We start from the raw sequence: 20,371 nt of genomic DNA, 5'->3' as shown, positions 1-20,371 counted from the left end.
GAGATAATATGAGTTTGAGTGTAACATTGTAGTAAGAAAAATGTCAGAAGATGACATGAAAGGAAAATTGTCCCATGAGAGAAATACTACCTGAAACTCTGAGTGGAAGATGTTTTTAATATGCCTTTAATTCCACATTCATGCAGTTCTAGTAGTGAGGCAGGTCATTTAACAGGGGTGGTGGCTTAGGCCAAAAATAAAGTTTCCTTGAAACCAGATGAGAGGCTAGCCCTGACGAAAATGGAATCCTGACTGTTCACTCACAAAAATGTAAGCAAGTAGAATTTTGTGTCATAGGAAATAATCTAAATGAAACAGGATCTTCACTGTCTTTTGTGATGGAGAGATGCTAAAACAGCCCTTCTATAAAATGTGAAGCAGCAGTTTAAATATGGAAGGCATATTTTATAATAACCTATAAGGGAAAAGAATCTGAAAAAGAATAGATATCATATGTGTGTACATATATATATGTACACACACATACATATATATATAATTGAATCACTTTGCTGTACACCTGAAACTAACACAACATTGTAAATCAGCTATACTTCAATTAAAAAAAAAATAATATAGCAGTCTAACGTATTCCGGTCTGGAACCATGTCCAAGACATACTGAAAGGTGCAGAACAACATGGGTTGCACGGTTTTCGTCTGTGTACAGATGTTTAAATATGTACAGTTGTAGGCATATACATGCACAGAAAATAATTGGAAAGATACATACGAAAAATCTACATTTCAGGAAAGGAATGGAAATTGGAGAGGAAGGGGGATTTTGTGAATTTACTCAGTATGTTTCTATCTTTAAATTTTTACACAAACATGCATATGCACACACACACACACACACACACACAAAATTAAGAAAACTATATAAACAGGGAAAGCAAAGATTTAAGGTCTCAGTGAATGTGTATAGTGGTTAAGGCATAGGTTCTGAAGTAAAACTGCCGGAGTTTGAATCCCATCTCCTTTACTTGCTATATACTTCCTTACACAAGTTAGTTAATTTCTGTTGCCTCAGTTTAGACAAATGCAACACAGAGATAATGGTTCTTATGTCATATAGTTGTTACAAGGATTAAATAAGTAATACATGAGAGAGCATATGGCTCATATGTTTAATAACATAGTGAACATTCAGATAATATTATTATAAATGACTATACTTAAACATCTAGCTACAATCAATTCTGTGTGCAAACTTTTCAGTTAAAAATGCTTCCAGTGACAACTCTCGTCATCACAATGTATTTTCTCAGAGTTTCATTGTAGACGTTAATGATACTGTCATATTTTACCCCAGTGGTGTTCAGAGCTTCCAATTAGAATAGAATAGCAAAGACAAATGGAATTATGTTGTTTTTTTGTAGTATGTCATACGTTCCATTTGTGGACTAGTCCTGACTTTGCTTCTTTGACCATCTAATCTAATGTACATATTTGTTAGTAAACTCTAGAAATGGAAATAATGAGGTTTTTCTTTCTCCCTTAGGAAGACTATGATCGTCTGAGGCCTTTATCTTATCCAATGACTGATGTCTTCCTTATATGCTTCTCTGTGGTAAATCCAGCCTCATTTCAAAATGTGAAAGAGGAGTGGGTACCAGAACTTAAGGAATACGCACCAAATGTACCCTTTTTATTAATAGGAACTCAGGTATGTCTGCTTTGATTTTACCCATTTAAGAATAACCTCTGTGGCCTGCCTTGTGGTGTTGCTCTTAGACAAATGGCCCTAAGGTTTAGCAACTGAGATAATAACATGTTGAATCTCAGTTGTTATAATAAATTCTGTCACATTTTTGGAAAAAGCAGTGTCAAAGAAAGCAATTACTTTATTAGTTGGTTTTAAAGATTAGGTTCTTTTGTAATCCTTTTTTGATACGTGGGGTTAAATGGGATTACATGCTTTATCTCTAAAGACTGATAATATTATGGGACATTATTAACCTTTCTTAACTAGATTGATCTGCGAGATGACCCCAAAACTTTAGCAAGACTGAATGATATGAAGGAAAAACCTATATGTGTGGAACAAGGACAGAAACTAGCAAAAGAGGTAATGCAACCTTTACAGAATTTAAAAGTAAACGTAAATGAAGCTAAGGTGATAATGGAAGCTAATATTTATTGTGCTTTACTGTATGCCAGGCACTGTGCTGAGTGTTTTACATGCATTAGATCATTTAATCCTTGCGTCGACTCAGTGAGGTTGGTCTACTAGTACCTCTGTTTTATGGAGGAGAAAACAGAGGCACAGCCTTGTCAGGTAACTTGTAAGGTCCCGCAGGAAGTAAATGGCAGAGCTGGGCTTCAGTAAAGGCCTCACTCTGGCCTTTACTAAACCTGTGCTACACTGCCAACGATATTTTCCTAGTAAGTCACGTGTACAAAGAGGCGTCACAAATAGGGGCTGCTGAATCAGGCCCTGTCGTCAGTGAAGACTCACGGCGGAGAAGAAATGTGTTGTTGAATTCTCTTCCACAAGAGAATTTTTATGCAAGGTGGAATATATTATCACTTAAAAAATATAACTGTGATGCACAAAATACCTTTTAACTTATATTCTTCCTCTCCCCAAAGTGAGGCTTACTTTTTTCTCCATTTGCCCCTAACATGATTGGATTCTATTTTTTAGATGTTATGACTTTAATAGGACTTTTGTGGAAATGGAACATAATAAGGTGTTTTTAAAAATACTATCAGGAGGCAGAAGAAAGCAAGAAAACTTTTTGGAGAACAGTTTTTCCTAAAGCAAAAGATAAATAGCTTCACTAACAAGTTACTAGCAAGGAATTTCACATGTTAAAGTCTGTCATCTTAGGAGAGAAGGAATTTCTACATTTCATAAAGGTAAAAGTCATAAATGAAAACATTGATGATTTAACTACGTAAAAATTTAATATGACATCAAATGCCAGAAATAAAATTAAAAGTCATATAACAAACTTGACATTTATGGCAGAAAAATGGGTTAATATCCTTAGTGGACATGAACCCCTTGCATATGGATAAATCAGAAAAAGACATATGCATACCCCAATAGGAAAAGGGACTCAGAACATCAATGGGAGATTCTCCAAAAAATGCAGATTGCCATTGAAGATAAAAAATATGTTCATATTCCTTAGTAATCAAATGTAAGTTCAATTTCCATCTGTAAAATGGGCACACAAAAGAAGAGACATTAATTAGAATACCCACCGTTCCAGGTGTAAGCAAATGGGTACTCTGTTGTTCTGTTGGTCTTTGAGTAAAAGCCTCGACAACATGCAAAAGCCTTAAAGTCATGTACACTTTTGATCAAGCAATTTCATGGGGAGGAGTTTATCCTAAGAATATTATACGGGATGTGCTTAAAGAGAAGTTCCTGCATTGTTTATAATGGCAAAAGAAACCCCCTGCATCTGTTAAAAATTTATACTAATTTACTTACTGAGATGTTCATGTTTATTATGTAGTTTAAGAGAAAAAAAAGTGGTTGCAAAACACCATTTCTAGACCTGTCAGCAGCATTTGGCACAGTTGGTCCCTTCTTGAAACACATTCACTTGGCTTCCTTGAACGCCCTCTCTTGGGCTTTCTCCCGCTCGTGGGCCTCTCTTCCATCTCCCCGTCTCTGAATGTTGAGGGTCCAGGGATCCGCACTCAGCTTCTTGGTTGTCTTTCCTTCTATATCCACACTCAGCCTTTAAGCTTGGTAAGCTTCTATCCGTCTTGTGGTTTTAACAGTCTGCTACTGAGATTCCCAAATTTCTATCTGCAGCCTGGACCTCTTCCCTAAACTCTAGACTTGGTTATCTAACTGGTCATGCACCAAGTCCATCCGGGTGGTAAGCATCTCAAAACTAACATGTCCAAAACAGAATTCCCAATTTTATCCTCTAGGCTTAGTCTTCTCAGTTACTCGGGTCAAAAACCTTGAAGTCACACTTGACCTTGCTCTTTCTCTCATACCATTCAGTGAACCCTCCAGCAAAATATATTTTTCTGCGTTCAGAATATACCCAGAATCCAAACGCTCCTCTCTGTCCCCTCCTCTGGCAACCTGGTTCAGGCCCCCTCCCTCTCTGGCCTGGATTACCGGAACAGCCTCTCACTCACCTTTCTGCTTCTGTCTGTGTCTGTTAACCTGTTCTCAACACAGCAGCCAGAGTGAGACTTTAAAAATAGAAGCTCCATCAGCTCCCTGCTCTGTTCAGAATCTTCCAGTGGCTTTATTATCTTCCGAATAAAGAAAGGCCCAAGCCCTCACCCTGGCGTACAGGCCCCGCTACCTCTCTGCCTCACTCGCTGTGCTCCAGGCACTCGGCCTCTGTGCGGTTTCCCCAATCTTCTGCCTCAGAGCCTTTGTCCTTTCACTGCCCCCTCTGCCTGGGATAGTCTTCCTGATGTGGACATTGTTCATTCTTTCACTCAGATATCACTCTGTCAGTGAGGCCTTGCCTGACCTCTCCCCACTTCCTATCTCCTCCCCCATTTTTCTCCAGACCACATATTCTACCTCTATATTTATTAGTCCACGGTCTTCTCCCTCTAAAATATAAGCTTCATGAGAATAGCTTAGGGACTTAATTTTGTTCCTTGCTCTATTCTCACATTTGGCAAATGAGAGTGCTCTGTAAGTTTTCAATGAACGAACGAATGGATGGATGGATGGATGGGTCGGTCCCCTCTCACAGTAGAAGCCAAAGTCCTTACTTGAGGTTGCTACCTCGAGGCTGCCTCACTGACTGCCTCTCTTGCCATTACCCCTGCTCACCCTCTCCTGCCACTCTGGCTTCTTTCCCACCCCCTGAATGCTCCGTGCATGCTGCTGCATCAGGGTCTTTACATCTGTGGCTCTGTCTGCCTGGAAACTCTTTCCCTAGGTATCCCTCAGTGCTCAGACTTTACCTTGGTGAGCAGCTTTCTCTGACCACCACCACTGTCCTCTGCACCCTTTCCCTCCCTCACTCTGCTTTTTTTTTTTTTAACCTGTAGCATGTGCCACCATCTGCTCTATATTCCTCTGTGTGTTCCTCCCTCAGTAGAACTTAAGCAAACGTAAGCATCACACAGCAGAGACTTTGCTGTTTTTGCTCAGTTCATTGACATGATCCCCAGCACCTAAAAACAGAGCCTGGCATATAGTAGGTACCCAGTAAATATTTGATGAATGAAAGAATTTTCCATAGAGAAACTCTGGAAGAATATACACTAGTATTTTAACAGTTAGCTATCTCTGGGTATCATAAATATGGATGATTTCATTCTTTTTGCATTTTATGATTTTCCTTATAATGGTGTATTTGTGTGGTATCAGTTGTTGTAAAAAAGACTGTATATATTTGTGATTTTTTTTTCTCCCTCCCAGATAGGTGCGTGCTGCTATGTAGAATGTTCAGCTTTAACCCAGAAGGGATTGAAGACTGTTTTTGATGAGGCTATCATAGCCATTTTAACTCCAAAGAAACACACAGTAAAAAAAAGAATAGGATCAAGATGTATAAACTGTTGTTTAATTACGTGAGAAGCGTCTTCAGTGGCCAAGTAAACTGTCCATTTCTCTCAGAAAGCATATGAAATTCTAAAGCTATACCCAGACCTCTTAAAAGTAATGAAGCAGTTTAAAACTTGAAAGGAAAAAAAAAAAAAAAAAACCCTGTCCTCAGAATTCTGTAAAGTTGATTAAGAATGTTTCTTAAAGGTCCAAGAAGCAACAAACAGCATCTGAAGCCACAATCTATTATAAATACTTTATTTCAACTAGAAGGTACAATCTCTCAGGGGTTTCATAGTTTAAAAAGCTACAATCACATCATGTTGTAACTACATAAAAAACAGTGCTGTTAAGTGGAACTGCCTGGCTTAGACCATATACATGTCTGCACAGTCTTTATGGAATCTGCACAAAGAAATATCTTCTCCCTTTGCTCCAATTAATTGTTCTTGTATGTAAGTTTCTTTCTATTCCAGTATATCCAGAGTGGTGAAGTAACAAGGCCAGCCACGTAGCCAAAGGTCGCTCCAAGCGTGCAGGAGATGGGCCATTCCTGAGGAGAGAATGTATGAGGTCGAAAAGAACAAAATGTTTTATTATTACTTGAGCACAAGTGTAACCTAAATATTTCTATATTAAAGCTTAATGTGCTTTCTCAAAGAATGCCAAAAGTGTAATAAGGTCATATCTGCATTTATCATGAACACTAAAAATGTACACATTTTAGTTAATGTGCATTCAACTGTAACAAAGGTTTCTGGCAATTGTAGATTTAGTTTGATGCTCCCCAAACTGCATGAGTTACATGCTGAAATTACAAATTAAAACTTTGGGTCAGACTTTGCCATAATCCTGGACTCAATTTAGCTCTCTGAACTAGTTGGTAGTTTTGTTTTTCTAATTTCCACATTGGCTTGTATATCAAATGAAACGAAAAGGGTGTATGCTGACCAAACCACAAGAAACTTTAAATTGTGTTGAAAAGACCTAGAATTCAAGCATGTTACATGGAGTTTATAACAAAGCAACTGCTTTCATAATAAAACTGATTTCACCTTTCAGATATAGATATTGGAACCACAGTAGAAGTTACAGAACCACAGCTTATGTACACACCTAGAGTATAAGTTAAATGACATACTGGCTTCCAAATACCCATTTTCTCCAGCCATATTACATTTCACAATATTACGTCAAGCCAGAAGTAAATAATGTTGACTTATTTCATCCTCGAGCAGTGCATGGTAGTCCCTAGGTTTTGAAAGGTCCTGCTTTAAAAAAATTTTCTCATGTTTATCTATGAAGCTTATTTGGTATACTGGAGCCATTTCTAATCTTTCTCTAGGGCAACAGACTGTATAACTGTGGTAGAGGTGAACCATCTTGATGACTAGTTCTGTTACCTAATTAAGCTTTCTCGTTTGGTCTGCTGTTGATCTACCTTATTCCAGATGCCATGCAACAGACAACAGTGTTAGACAAAGTTTCAGTCAGTGTGAACAAACTAATGCAGTTCAGAGAAGCATAACCTAATCCATAAAATTTTTCCCAGCCTTTCCTACATTTAAAAATGCTGTTGCCTAAATTATGATTTCTTTATGTCTTTGGTGAGCTTCTGTTAATTTCCATGACGTGAGCTTATAGCTATGTCTATTGCACAGATTGGGTAATGGAACACTAAACTTTGATACTTGAAAATGACAGCCTTAAATGCTCATAGCAGTCACAAATCTAGGATGTACTGTCTTTTGTGTGAGCTTTGTAGAGATTTTTAAAAAAATATAAGCATCATCTTCCCCATTGACGTGCGGAGAGTCTACTGGATAACTGGTCAGGAGCTTTCTCTCCTGAACTGGACAGTGGATGTCTTCTTTCTCCCAAGAAGTGGTGGTTCGCATTAAGTACCATGGCCTTATGTATGCTCAAATGGAATCTGATGTAACTTTCTCATTTAATTTTGGTCTGCTATTTTTAGATAGAATTGAAAAGAACTGTATAACTCAATTAGTATATGAGCTAAGTTGTCCAACACATGGTATAAAGGAATTAAGACAGTAAAGTATTATACATTTATTTCCAACTTGCCTTTGGGGATTTGATGGGAATTTTTTTTTTTTCTTCCTCAAATTCACATCTCTGAAACTCTTCACACTTGGTTTCCTAGCCAATAAAGTTAAAATCTAGAATTTGTCCTGCCCTAAGAGAAATGGACTAGGACTCTGGTGTCACCTCTGTTTCTTGACTGGGCCTCATTTTCCTCATCTGGGACGTAGAGGAGATGATCTCTAATCTCTCCCATTTATCAACTCTTAGGATTTTCTTCTTTCTTACAGTAATCATTGTTGGACATTACCTTTTCAGCTTCATGTTCTTAGGATGGTAGAAATCCTGTATATAGATGATTAGAACTCTAAGCAAAGATGATTGTATCATCTGAACCTGAGGTGCCTTAGGTACTCTATTGACCTTGATGGGGTTTGGAGTTTCCCATTGCTTATTAAGAGCCTTTTCGTTGCTTTGGTTCTTTAGTATTTCTTTTTTGCAAAATCCTTCCTGCTAATTTAACTAAAACCAAAGATTTTTTTTTTCTGTTCATAAACAGATTGTAGAAAAGTTGCCTTATTTTCAGAAGCATGTTTTCAGTTAAGAGTTAGGTTTCCACTGAAATTCAGGCTAATCACTGGAACAACTAGTTCAAAGTAGTGAATTCTCTGGAAAATAAAATACTTCAAAAATATCTTACTGACATGAATTTTGCTAGTGAATGAAAATACACTGCTTCAAATAAGGTCATGTATGAATGAACTTAAACTTATAGTTAATATTTTTTTGCACATAATCAGTTCTGAAGTTCTTAAAAATAATTTTAGGGGCTTCCTGAAATCTTATTTAATATTTTGCTTATATCCTTATTCAATCTCTAAAGGTACATTTTAGGTTAGCCTATGTTGAATTATCACATTTACAATAAGTAGAGCCTGCACTAATGGTTTTTACTGTGAATTATCTTAGTTACTTTAGGCATTGCTTCCATTTGGTTTTAATTATTAATTTTAAGTACCAAATTAAATACTGGTTTGTTGGTTGTTGCTTTTTAAGTGATTGTTGCTTTAATAGTGTCCCATCTTAACACATGGGGTTACAAATAAAATAATATGCATAGTTTACTATCTACGTAAAGCACTGACCTTCTTACCTCAGTAGTTTTTATTTAACACTATGTAAACATTTGGGATAATACTCTTTCCTCTGTTTCCCACGTGGTGGATCTATGCATCAGTGGCCAACTGTGAGCATCCGCACCTTGGTAAAGAGCGCACTGTCAAAGTGCAGGGAGAATCGTAATCCCTCGTGAATTCAGCCAAATTCCAACTTGGGTTTCTAAATTCTATTTTAATCACTTTGTAGTTTCAGTGTGGCTCTTTGTTTCCAAACACATATATACACATTTACACACACATTCTTTAAACAGCTGCTATACTTCACCTCCAGTGGAATGCCAAAAATGAAGTAAATATTAGTTAGAAAGTTTTGCCTTAAGAGGGGTTAAGGCTTGGAACACCTGCTATTCAACATGTCAAGGAATCCATGCCATCAGCAAATTAAAATGTTGGACTGGCTTTGGAGACTGTTTGCTAGTGATGGACCAGGCTTTCCTGCTTGATTTTTTCTGAAATAAGTAGTCCTTAACTGTAACATAGTCATTTTTTAAAAGAGAATTTCTCTTTATATAAGGGCAACTTTCCTTAATAGGGAATGGCAAAAGGAGCTGTTGAAGGGAGTTGGGGAAGGTTGCCAACGAACAACCTTTCCTCAAGCAATTTCCTGCTAACCTTAATATTGCTTTAAAAAAATTAAAACTATCCTATGGCAACAATTCATTTTGACTTGTCAAACAATCGTAGCATAATCACATATTTTCATAATTAGATCTTGAAGTTTTCCATTTAAAACTACTGTCTCACATACGGAGATGTTTCTATTTAACGTTCCTCATGCCACAAATAGAATTAAAAAAACACACCGTATCATCTATTGAAGAGACAATTCAACTGCGTTGCTATAAACATTTCTCCAAATTATGATAATCTGAGATGGCTCTATATAGAGAGCCATATATATATGGCTCTATATATATATCTTGTTTTGTTTAAGGAAAATAGAAAACTCAAAGACATTCATGTAAAGGAAGTCACAAGTGATTACCACCAAACGACCATCTTCTTTTTATCCAGTTCTTTATAAATTTAAATTTTTTTTAAGTCACTAAACAAAAGAAAAAATTCCTCTTGCGTAACAAAAGATAATGCAACTGGGTAAAATTATTACAGTTACTGTCAAAAAGAAAAACTAAAAAAATGAGTAGCTGCATCACGTGAAGAAAGCATCTTGCTTAAAGCGAGTACTACTATTATCCTTTTTCTAAATCGAATGATTCCTTATATGTGTCAGCACTTAAAAAAAGGTCAGTGTTCTCTTAAAATAATCAGCATTAACAAAGGCCTGATACATAGGGTCTTGGTACATGTACTACCAATAAGTTATTTTTCTCTTAGAAATAAAACAATTTCACCCTAATAAGCTTTAAAAAACATCTTAAATAATACAGATATAACTTTTTTTCTGTTAAAAAATCAATATTATTGCTGGTTGAAAGACATTTCAAAATTATATAAGCTTATTTCTACCTGAAAACCACACTGGTTTCTTCTGATCAGGCATTACTATAAAACTCTGCTTACTTTTTAGGAAAGGAAAATGTACCAATATAAAGAGTTTGATATATTTCAGAGCATGTTGTAAGTAGTACAGAATAGTGATTAAGAACACTGATTTTGGGGACTTCCCTGGTGGCTCAGGGGTTAAGAATCCGCCTGCCAATGCAGGAGACAAGGGTTCGAGCCCTGGTCTGGGAAGATCCCACATGCCGCAGAGCAACTAAGCCCATGTGCCCCAGCTACTGAGCCTGTGTGCCACAACTACTGAAGCCCGTGTGCCCTAAAGCCTGTGCTCTGCAACAAGAGAAGCCACCACAATGAGAAGCCTGCGCATCACAACGAAGAGTAGCCCCCACTCACCTCAACTAGAGAAAGCCCCGGAGTGGCAACAAAGACCCAATGCAGCCAAAAATAAATTTTAAAAAAAGAAAAAACTCTCATTTTTGTATTAGACTGGATTTGAGTCTCAGCTCTGCCACTTGTTAAATATCTGACCCTGGGAAATTAATCTGGATGGAACCTAGGATACGACATGACGCAAAGGAACTTATTTACAAAACAGAAATGGTCTCACAGACATAGAAAACAAACTTACGGTTACCAAAGGGGAAAGGGGGAAAGGGATAAATTAGGAGTTTGGGATTAACATATACACACTACCATATATAAAACAGACAACAGGGATCTACTGTATAGCACAGGGAACTATATTTAGTATCTTAAAATAACCTATAATGGAAAAGAATCTAAAAGAGAAAATATATATATATATATATATATATATATATATATATTCTGAATCACTTTGCTGAACACCTGAAACTAACACAACATTGTAAATCAACTTTACTTCAATTAAAAAAAAAAGTTTAAAAAAAAAAAAAAAAGTTTAGATCAATGGAACAGGAAGAAAGCCCAGAGATAAACCCACGCACATATGGTCACCTTATCTTTGATAAAGGAGGCAAGAATATACAGTGGAGAAAAGACAGTCTCTGCAATAAGTGGTGCTGGGAAAACTGGACAGCTACATGTAAAAGAATGAAATTAGAACACTCCCTAACACCATATACAAGAATAAACTCAAAATGGATTAAAGACCTAAATGTAAGGCCAGACACTATAAAACTCTTAGAGGGAAACATAGGCAGAACGCTCTATGACATAAATCATGGCAAGATCCTTTTTGACCCACCTCCTAGAAAAATGGAAATAAAAACAAAAATAAATGAGACCTAATGAAACTTAAAAGCTTTTGCACAGCAAAGGAAACCATAAACAAGATGAAAAGCCAACCCTCAGAATGGGAGAAAATATTTGCAAACGAAGCAACAGACAAAGGATTAATCTCTAAAATATACATGCAGCTCATGCAGCTCAATATCAATAAAACAAACTACCCAATCCAAAAATGGGCAGAAGACCTAAACAGACATTTCTCCCAAGAAGATATACAGATGGCCAACAAACACATGAAAGGATGCTCAACATCACTAATCATTAGAGAAATGCAAATCAAAACTACAATGAGGTATCACCTCACACCAGTCAGAATGGCCATCATCAAAAAATGTACAAACAATAAATGCTGGAGAGGGTGTGGAGAAGAGAGAACCCTCTTGCAGTATTGGTGGGAATGTAAATTGATACAGCCACTATGGGTTGAAAATAGAACTACCATATGACCCAGCAATCCCACTACTGGGCATATACCCTGAGAAAACCATAATTCAAAAAGAGTCATGCCCTCAGATCCAGCAAATACTGGATTTCATTGTTAATTTCTTCTTTGCTAGTTATTCGAAAATCAAGTGTATCATATGATTGAACTTATAAATGGAGAGATGACCCACAGTCATTATTCCAGACAGCATTCCAATTCTGCAGAAACCAATACTGACCCAGACAAAGAAATTACTGAAGGCACTGGGTTAAACATACAGATCTGTGTGCCATTTCTTTATGAAGATACCACATTTTGGATTTCTCTTTTTGTGAAATCTAGAGGTTGTGTTGCAATTTCAAGAGGGTGGGACTGTATGAGACAATGACACTCTTTTAACAGATACATTTTTGGTGTTCTTCTATTTAAAAAACTTTTCCTGGGGGCTTCCATGGTGGCGCAGTGGTTGAGAGTCCGCTTGCCGATGCAGGGGACACGGGGTTCGTGCCCCGGTCTGGGAAGATCCCAAATGCCGCAGAGCGGCTAGGCCCGTGAGCCATGGCCACTGAGCCTGGCGCGTCCGGAGCCTGTGCTCCACAACGGGAGAGGCCACAGCAGTGAGAGGCCCACGTACTGCAAAAAACAAAAAACAACAACAAAAAACTTTTCCTGTTTAAGCAGTAAATGGTTAGAATTGTTTAAAAAAAAAAACAAACCCAAAAAGAGTCATGTACCACAATGTTCATTGCAGCACTATTTACAACAGCCAGGACATGGAAGCAACCTAAGTGTCCATTGACAGATGAATGGATAAAGAAGATGTGGCACATTTATACAATGGAATATTACTCAGCCATAAAAAAGAAACAAAATTGAGTTATTTGTAGTGAGGTAGATGGACCTAGAGTCTGTCATACAGAGTGAAGTAAGTCAGAAAGAAAAACAAATACCGTATGCTAACACATATGTATGCAATCTAAAAAAAAAAAAAAAAGGTTCTGATGAACCTAGGGGCAGGACAGGAATAAAGATGCAGACGTAGAGAATGGACTTAAGGACACGGAGGGGGAAGGGTAAAAGCTGGGATGAAGTGAGAGCATTGACATATATACACTACCAAATGTAAAATAGCTAGTGGGAAGCAGCCGCATCACACAGGGAGATCAGCTCGGTGCTTTGTGACCACGTAGAAGGGTGGGATAGGGAAGGTGGGAAGAAGACGCAAGAGGGAGGGGATATGGGGATATATGTATACATATAGCTGATTCATTTTGTTATACAGCAGAAATTAACACACCATTGTAAAGCAATTATACTCCAATAAAAATGTTAAAAAAAAAAAAAGTTTACCAAAATGTGACCCTGGGCAAGTCACCTAACCTTTCTGTGCCTTGGTTTCTCATCTACAAAATAAGGATCACTGTAAAACTCACCTCATAGGGTTATTGTAACGATCAAATGAGACAATGTGATGTGTGATACTTATAACCATACCTATAACAGTATCTGGCACATAGTACAAGTGACCAATTAATGTGAGTTATAATCGATAATAATCTTTTAGTTCATATTTTTAATAGGCACATATGAAATAAGTTGTCATTACAATCTAGAATACCATCATTCCTCAAATATACCATCTCTAAAGCTATTTTTAAAATCCTGCCCAAATTTTAAGTACTTTAAAAGTATTTTTAAAAAATTACATCTACATATATATGGATCATGTTTGACGAGAAGGAAGCATGAATTCCATTAGATGGTAGTTGGATGTGTATATACACACATCCATATAATTTCAAGGGTTCACAAACTTGAACCCATATATGGACTCCTGGTTAAGAATCCCTACACTTGGAACTATATTCAATATCCTGTAATAAACCATAATGGAAAAGAATATGATACATATATATAACTGAATCACTTTGCTGTACACCAGAAACTAACACAACATTGTGAATCAACTATACTACAATAATAAAAAAAAGAATCCCTGTACTCTTCATCACTCTACCCTAATAAGTATTTTTATTAACTGTTCTAGTTGGCCAAAGAAATACAATGACCTTTCACTTTTTGGTTTCAGAATTTTAAGGATCAATTTCAATGACATAGATGGCATTTGTGTGAATTGAGAGTAAACAGTTTAAATACATTTTAATTATAATATGCACAATATAACAAGTGCAAATAGATTACATTTTTACTCCATAAAACAGCTAGTTTGGTATATCACTGACTATGGCAGTTTATAAGCTGCTGCAGGTTTCATCAGGTATTTGGGATTGGATAATGGTGACTTTTTTTGAAATTAGTTTAAAATATTCAACAAAAAGTTTAAAAAGCTAATTATATAAAAACATTAGGCTGCTTTTAAAAATACTTTATATTTTACTTGGGAGCTTTACTTTGCTTTTCTAGGAAATGGCATGCGACATTGGAGTGAGAATGATCTGAGATGCAGGGCCAGGTCAGCCACTTACTGGCCATATGACCTTTGCCAGGTCACTTAACACCTGAGCCTCAGTTTCCCAACTGCAAAACAGGGATAATAATACCTCTTGTACTTAAAACATGGGGCTCTTGTATTAAATGAAGTAATACTTAAAAATCTGTCATGAAAGCTGTAAAGTACCATGCATCAGTATCATTCTGTATATTACATATTTTAACTTGAAAAAATTAAACTTACATGATCACTAATGGAAGTACTTCTTAGGTATTCTAATAGGTGATAATTAGAGCCTGCAGTTTAGAACAAATAAAATATTAATAGTTTATGAGCAATGTTATGTTGTGCTGTAGGAACTATTCCCTTGCCCTTGTAATATAAGCATCTTTAGTACTTGCTTTTCTTCCCATGAAATGTCTGGGGAGCATAAAGCTTACAAGAGAAAACTCTCAAGAGCTATATAGCATATGGCATTATATTAACCATATGTAGCCTTACCACTGAAATAGATGGGTGATTCTTGCTCCTAGCTGTCGTTTTTCATAACTTTTAAGAAGTATAAGTACAGAAACTGATTTTAAACCAACCACTGGTAGGCATTTCTATCATTTTTAAGAGTCTCCATTTGAATGGCTCTGTATATTCAAAACTATTTATTGACAGCCCCTACTATAAACCAAGCAGTTAAGGGGCAAACTAAGATTATTTAATTTTTAAGATAAATTTTAATAACACAAACTTTAAAAAATATGTTTCAATATAATTTTTGGAGAGGTATGTACTATGATAGATATCATGGGAAAACTGACCTATCTGCAGATCAAAAAACCTAGAAACACTTAGAACAACTCACAACCATTAGGATTACTGGCTCTTTCAGATAAAAAAGGGAGATAAAACCCAGGCAGTTCTAAATTTCAAACTACTTTTTAGTATGTTTTGTTTATCATGTTTACCACAAATTTACATTTGCATGACTGATAGAATTCATTTTTAAAAACCTACTTTCAAAAATTCTACTGGTTTTAAATGATTATTTATATTTTCCTCTGAATTTGGTTTTAAGTGATGTGTTTTTCCAGATGTCCTTAAAGCAAATGCTATTGTCTGATGTAGGAATACATGTACAGATGAATCTACTCATCTGGATACATCTCTCTAGTTGTAACTCTTCCGTGTGCCATGTATACCATACCACTCTCCTGTGACTAAGAACACAGATTTAGGAAGAGCTATTTGTGGAGAGGTCCACAGTCTCCAGGCTGGAACTTCTTGTCAAAGTGACGATAAATGGTCCTTGGCAGGACCATGCAAATGAGTTACCTTAGCCAGCACTCTTCTCCCTCACATGAAAGTTCTGCTAGCAGATCATTTTCAACCTCACTGCCCAACAGTGAACCCACCTTTTAAATCCAAAACCATTTTCTATCAGTTACACATTATAGTTTTTTTTCCATGCTCGAAATATGTAACTCATATTTCATATACATTAATATTTTATTTTGGTCTGTCTAAAATACTGTATAACACCTTTAGCAACAGAAACACCAATTAACCTAAAAATATGCACCCTTCAATAATTAAATCCATAATCTTAGCTTTATCCCTCACTCTGTCATTATTTGCAGTGATTCATTTAATTATCCTTATGATCTCCAGCTTCAATTTATGAAAGTATTATCTGTGGCATCTGTGACTTTTAAAAATGAATATATATGTTTCACAGATATTAATTTTTTAACCTGATAAAACCAGAGAAAACAAAAAAGTTTTTAAATATAATAATGCCTCATTTATCTGGTATCTGATGGGAACAAGTACAAATATTTTTAAACAACTTAAAATTGTTTTAAAGACAATCTCAATCCATTTTGCTTTTCAACTTTATAAGAAATAAATATGCTCAGAAGAGATTTGATTCTCTGGGTCAATTCCATTTTGGAGACAGTAGCATGGAAGTCCAGAGTTTAAAGATATTTGTTGGTTTTCTAGGTACAAAAGCTTCACATCTTAGCTTCAAATACTCTCCTACAAATAAATTTTATGGTCTAAAATACAAACACTACCAGAGTGGTCATGGCACTTAAATGAAATTCTCAAGTGAAGAAAGAAACACAATATAATAACTACTCAACCTTTCCCCCCAAAATCTAAGCTATGGCCATTTTTTAAAAAGAAAAGCTATGTTTCAGAGTCTCCAGGGATAAAGAGAATCATGGTGTCTTGGGGCACTGGATCCTGAGTCTTCCTCTAATCAGCCAAGAAATGTTGAACAAGATGTGTACCCCTCTCCTCACACTTTGCTTTCTTTTGTGTAGAAGTGGGACTGAACCCTACCTTGCACTAGGGTTACCAGGATTAAGTTGCCTGTGTGACAGTGCCAAGCCCATGCCTGGTACATAGACAGATACGACGTTTTCTTTCTATTGCCATCCGAAATGTCAGACAGAATTGAAAGTTACATGAAATCCAAATACCCTAAATACCTAAATACCAGGGGAAAAAAAGATGATTTAACAATCCACCCTACCAATTTAAGGATTATCAGGCAGCATGAATACAATAAACTGAGACAGTTAACATGCTCTAACACTTGGAGAACTCAAATAATGGAATTTGCAGGGTTTTTTGGTAATGCTAAAAAAAATAGTCATTAACCTACTCCTTTTATAGGTCATAAATGCCTATAACAGTAATTAAGCAGTAACTATGTGTCAGGTTCTGAACTAAGTACTTTAGAAGGATTATATTATTTAATCCTCACTAGCAAGTGGCAGAGCCAGGATTTGAACTCAATAATCTGATGCCAGAGCTCTTAATCATCCTGTTATCTGTCTACCTATTAATAAAACATGTGGTTTTAAAAACTTCATGGTAAATTTCCTTTGCTCAGAATAACCAACAACAATTCCCAACCTCCCGTTAATTTTTTTAATAACATGAAATACTAGCCGACTTTTGATAATTAAGACATTTTCCAGATGAAAAGCTCATAACCATCTATTCTGCAAAATATTTAGAGCATATTAAATCTGAATCTAAATCACAATATGAATCTAAATTATCATTACCAAAGAATTAAATTCCAGTCCTGGTAATATTTAAGTATCTGTTGTAACTTACACAGAATATGTATTTTGTACACAGTAAGAACTCAACAAATATTTACTGATTAGCTATTTTTACAGCAGATAATGCATCAAATTATAATGTACAAAGATCTTCCATGGTCAAAATATTCATTTTGTCAGTAACTATAACTAGAAGCTTTCTCTGGGGCTGAAGAAGGCTGTCTGAGTTATGGGCAATTCAAATGTTTATAATGTAATAATTAAGGCAAGGAAGAGAAGCAAGATGACTTTCAATTATTTTTAAAGAAAACAATAAAGATGACCAACAACATAGTGGGCAGCCACCGACCACATTCTCTTTCACCAAATTCTCTTGCTGCCTCCTAGAAAGGGAAGGCTTCCTCCAGCTATAAAGATGCCTGGTATCTTTTGTCATTTGTCATTACTTAAAATTATTTAAAATTCCTATTAGTAAGTGAAAAACATTTTTCATTGAGGTTATATATTTGCAATGGGCCTTTCTAGTCATTTAATGATGAAACAATTTAAAAAATATAAATATTCTTGAAATTGCTCAGTACAGAACTCACATCATTATAATCTTATGTTTGGCCTCCGGAAGTTTTATACGAAGTCAGATTTGAATTCAAAGTAGAAAAAATGGAACTAAACATGCAAAAGTTTTTGTGAGGTGGATGGTATGTGTTTTTAAAGAAAGTATAATTGCTTAACCAGATACCCTTGTTTCTCTGACTGAAACATCAGTAAAACCAGATCCCAATCCAGAAAAGCTTGCTTTACCACAAGCATATCAAATCTTTACTGGGCTATAAGGAATAGAGAACTAACCTCTCTTCCTAATACTATAATATTACAGTTTAGATAATGAAGTATATATAGTAGTTATCTTCTCGTGAAATTTTACTCTAGAAAAATCTCCATTCTGAGGTGACGCCATGATCTTTCATTTGGTTTATTGTTTCTCTGGCAGATTCTGTCAGCACCATGAGCCACACGGAGTACTTATTCTGTAGTGAGGTTTATGAAGAAAAAAACCAAAACAGAACAAAAAACTTGTTCACTGAAAATAAAAAGTGAACAAAAAAGATGCCTCAGCATTTCTCTAGTTTATCAGTAAATCATTGCTAAAAGGGAAAGGGGCAGGTGATTATTATATGAATAAAAGATGATTAATTATACATCAATTCTATTATTTCACCAACAGTATCTATCATAATTTTATAAGATGATAGTGAATAAGTGGGTCATTAACTTGGAATACTTTAAAAACAACTCAACAGTAAAGATGATTAAACAACCAGTAATATTCCAGTCAAATGAAACATTCTTAATGAAGACCAACATTTGTTACATATTAAATTAGCTAGTTAGAAAACCTTTTTTAAAGTCAATAATTCAAATAGAAACTTTATACTAATTTTAAAAGTCTGATACCATTAATTTGGATCCGGCTCACCTCTTATTGTAAACAAGAACTGAGGTAGAAAAATGAGAGTCAGTAGGTAAAAGCCCAAACAATCGAAAATAGATAACTGAATTGTAAATAATCAAAAAATATATTTTCTACGGAAACCTAAACCCAGATTGTACAGAGGGCATCTACTCCCCATAATTCAACATCTATTTCTGCATAGTCTTATAAAGAGAAGATTTATACAAGTGTAACATATCAAACTTTTACACTCTAAAATATTCCACCTATACGCAAACTAACATGTTAATTACATTGTACCTTACCAACTCATAAGCTGAGGGCCAACGGTGCTTTATATATCGATACTTTGTATTTAGATTTAATTGCATACATCTGAAAGTAAGGAATTAAAATACAATTTCCTGTGTATACTTTTCAATGATTTTGATTGTCCTCCAATTTAGAAATCACTGACACTATTGAATGAAATTAAGTTCCATAAGATTGTAACTTGAGTACAAATGAATCCCCATTTCCCAGTGGTCACTGAGATGACCAAGAAAATATAAAGGAAACCTTTATTAATATTATAACCTTGGAAACCAGTGACACCACACACCCCAAACCTCCAGGGATTTCCATAACATATAGTAGAGAAGGGCAAACCTACCAAACTTACTGAATGTAAAAGAACAACACATTTGTCTAGGAGACACAACATCTAATAGAAAGCACAAAGAATGGACTTAAAAAGTAGGCAGTTAAGTGCAAGACATATAATTCAGATCCCTCAAGGGCCTTTGGAAAGTGACATACATAGCAGAGATTTAACCCAGCCACTTATTACCTAGGAATTTACACTAAAGAGAAAACTGGAGGGACTTCCCTGGTGGCGCAGCAGATAAGACTCCGCAATCCCAATGCAGGGGGCCTGGGTTCCATCCCTGGTCAGGGAATTAGGTCTCACATGCATGCCGCAACTAAGAGTTTGCATGCCACAACTAAGGAGCTGGTGAGCCGCAACTAAGACCTGGTGCAACCAAATTAATTAATTAATTAATTAATTTTTTAAAAAACCTAGACAAATCTGCAAAGATATATGTTTTATGATAATCACAATAATTCGTAATAAATTAGTAATAGTGAAAACTATAAATAATCTAAATGTCCATTCATAAGAAATTGGTATATGATTTTACCCAAATAATGGAGTATTATAATGCAAATTTTCACTGACATGGAATGAGCTCCATAATATGCTGTTGAAGGGAAAAAAAAGATTAAAAATAATATGTGTGGGCTTCCCTGGTGGCGCAGTGGTTGAGAGTCTGCCTGCCGATGCAGGGGACACGGGTTCATGCCCCGGTCTGGGAAGATCCCACATGCCGCGGAGTGGCTGGGCCCGTGAGCCATGGCCGCTGAGCCTGCGCGTCCGGAGCCTGCGCTCCGCAACGGGAGAGGCCACAACAGTGAGAGGCCCGCGTACCGCAAATAAATAAATAAATAAATAAATAAATAAATAAATAAATAAATAAA

At 36.0% G+C, this 20,371-nt stretch overlaps 2 protein-coding genes across 2 annotated transcripts in view; one reads left to right on the top strand and one right to left on the bottom strand.

The window, feature by feature from the left end:
• RHOQ (ras homolog family member Q) overlaps nucleotides 1-5,699 on the top strand; it is a 35,885-nt gene extending 30,186 nt beyond the window's left edge. The window contains exons 3-5 of the mRNA XM_029231451.1: nucleotides 1,504-1,668; nucleotides 1,975-2,070; nucleotides 5,368-5,699. Coding sequence (XP_029087284.1) covers nucleotides 1,504-1,668; nucleotides 1,975-2,070; nucleotides 5,368-5,523 — 417 coding nt within the window. The 3' untranslated portion in view covers nucleotides 5,524-5,699. The remainder of the gene's footprint in view (nucleotides 1-1,503; nucleotides 1,669-1,974; nucleotides 2,071-5,367) is intronic.
• The window catches only part of PIGF (phosphatidylinositol glycan anchor biosynthesis class F), a 24,294-nt gene continuing 8,895 nt past the window's right edge, over nucleotides 4,973-20,371 (bottom strand). The window contains exon 6 of the mRNA XM_029231449.1: nucleotides 4,973-6,046. Within this exon, the coding sequence (XP_029087282.1) occupies nucleotides 5,933-6,046 (114 nt within the window). The 3' untranslated portion in view covers nucleotides 4,973-5,932. The remainder of the gene's footprint in view (nucleotides 6,047-20,371) is intronic.

Source organism: Monodon monoceros, unplaced genomic scaffold (genome assembly GCF_005190385.1).
Source record: "Monodon monoceros isolate NGI ecotype Baffin Bay Population unplaced genomic scaffold, NGI_Narwhal_1 Super_Scaffold_19, whole genome shotgun sequence".
Classification (NCBI taxonomy): domain Eukaryota; kingdom Metazoa; phylum Chordata; class Mammalia; order Artiodactyla; family Monodontidae; genus Monodon; species Monodon monoceros.
Note: the sequence above shows the minus strand (reverse complement) of the source record. Positions and strands in the feature narration are given on the sequence as shown.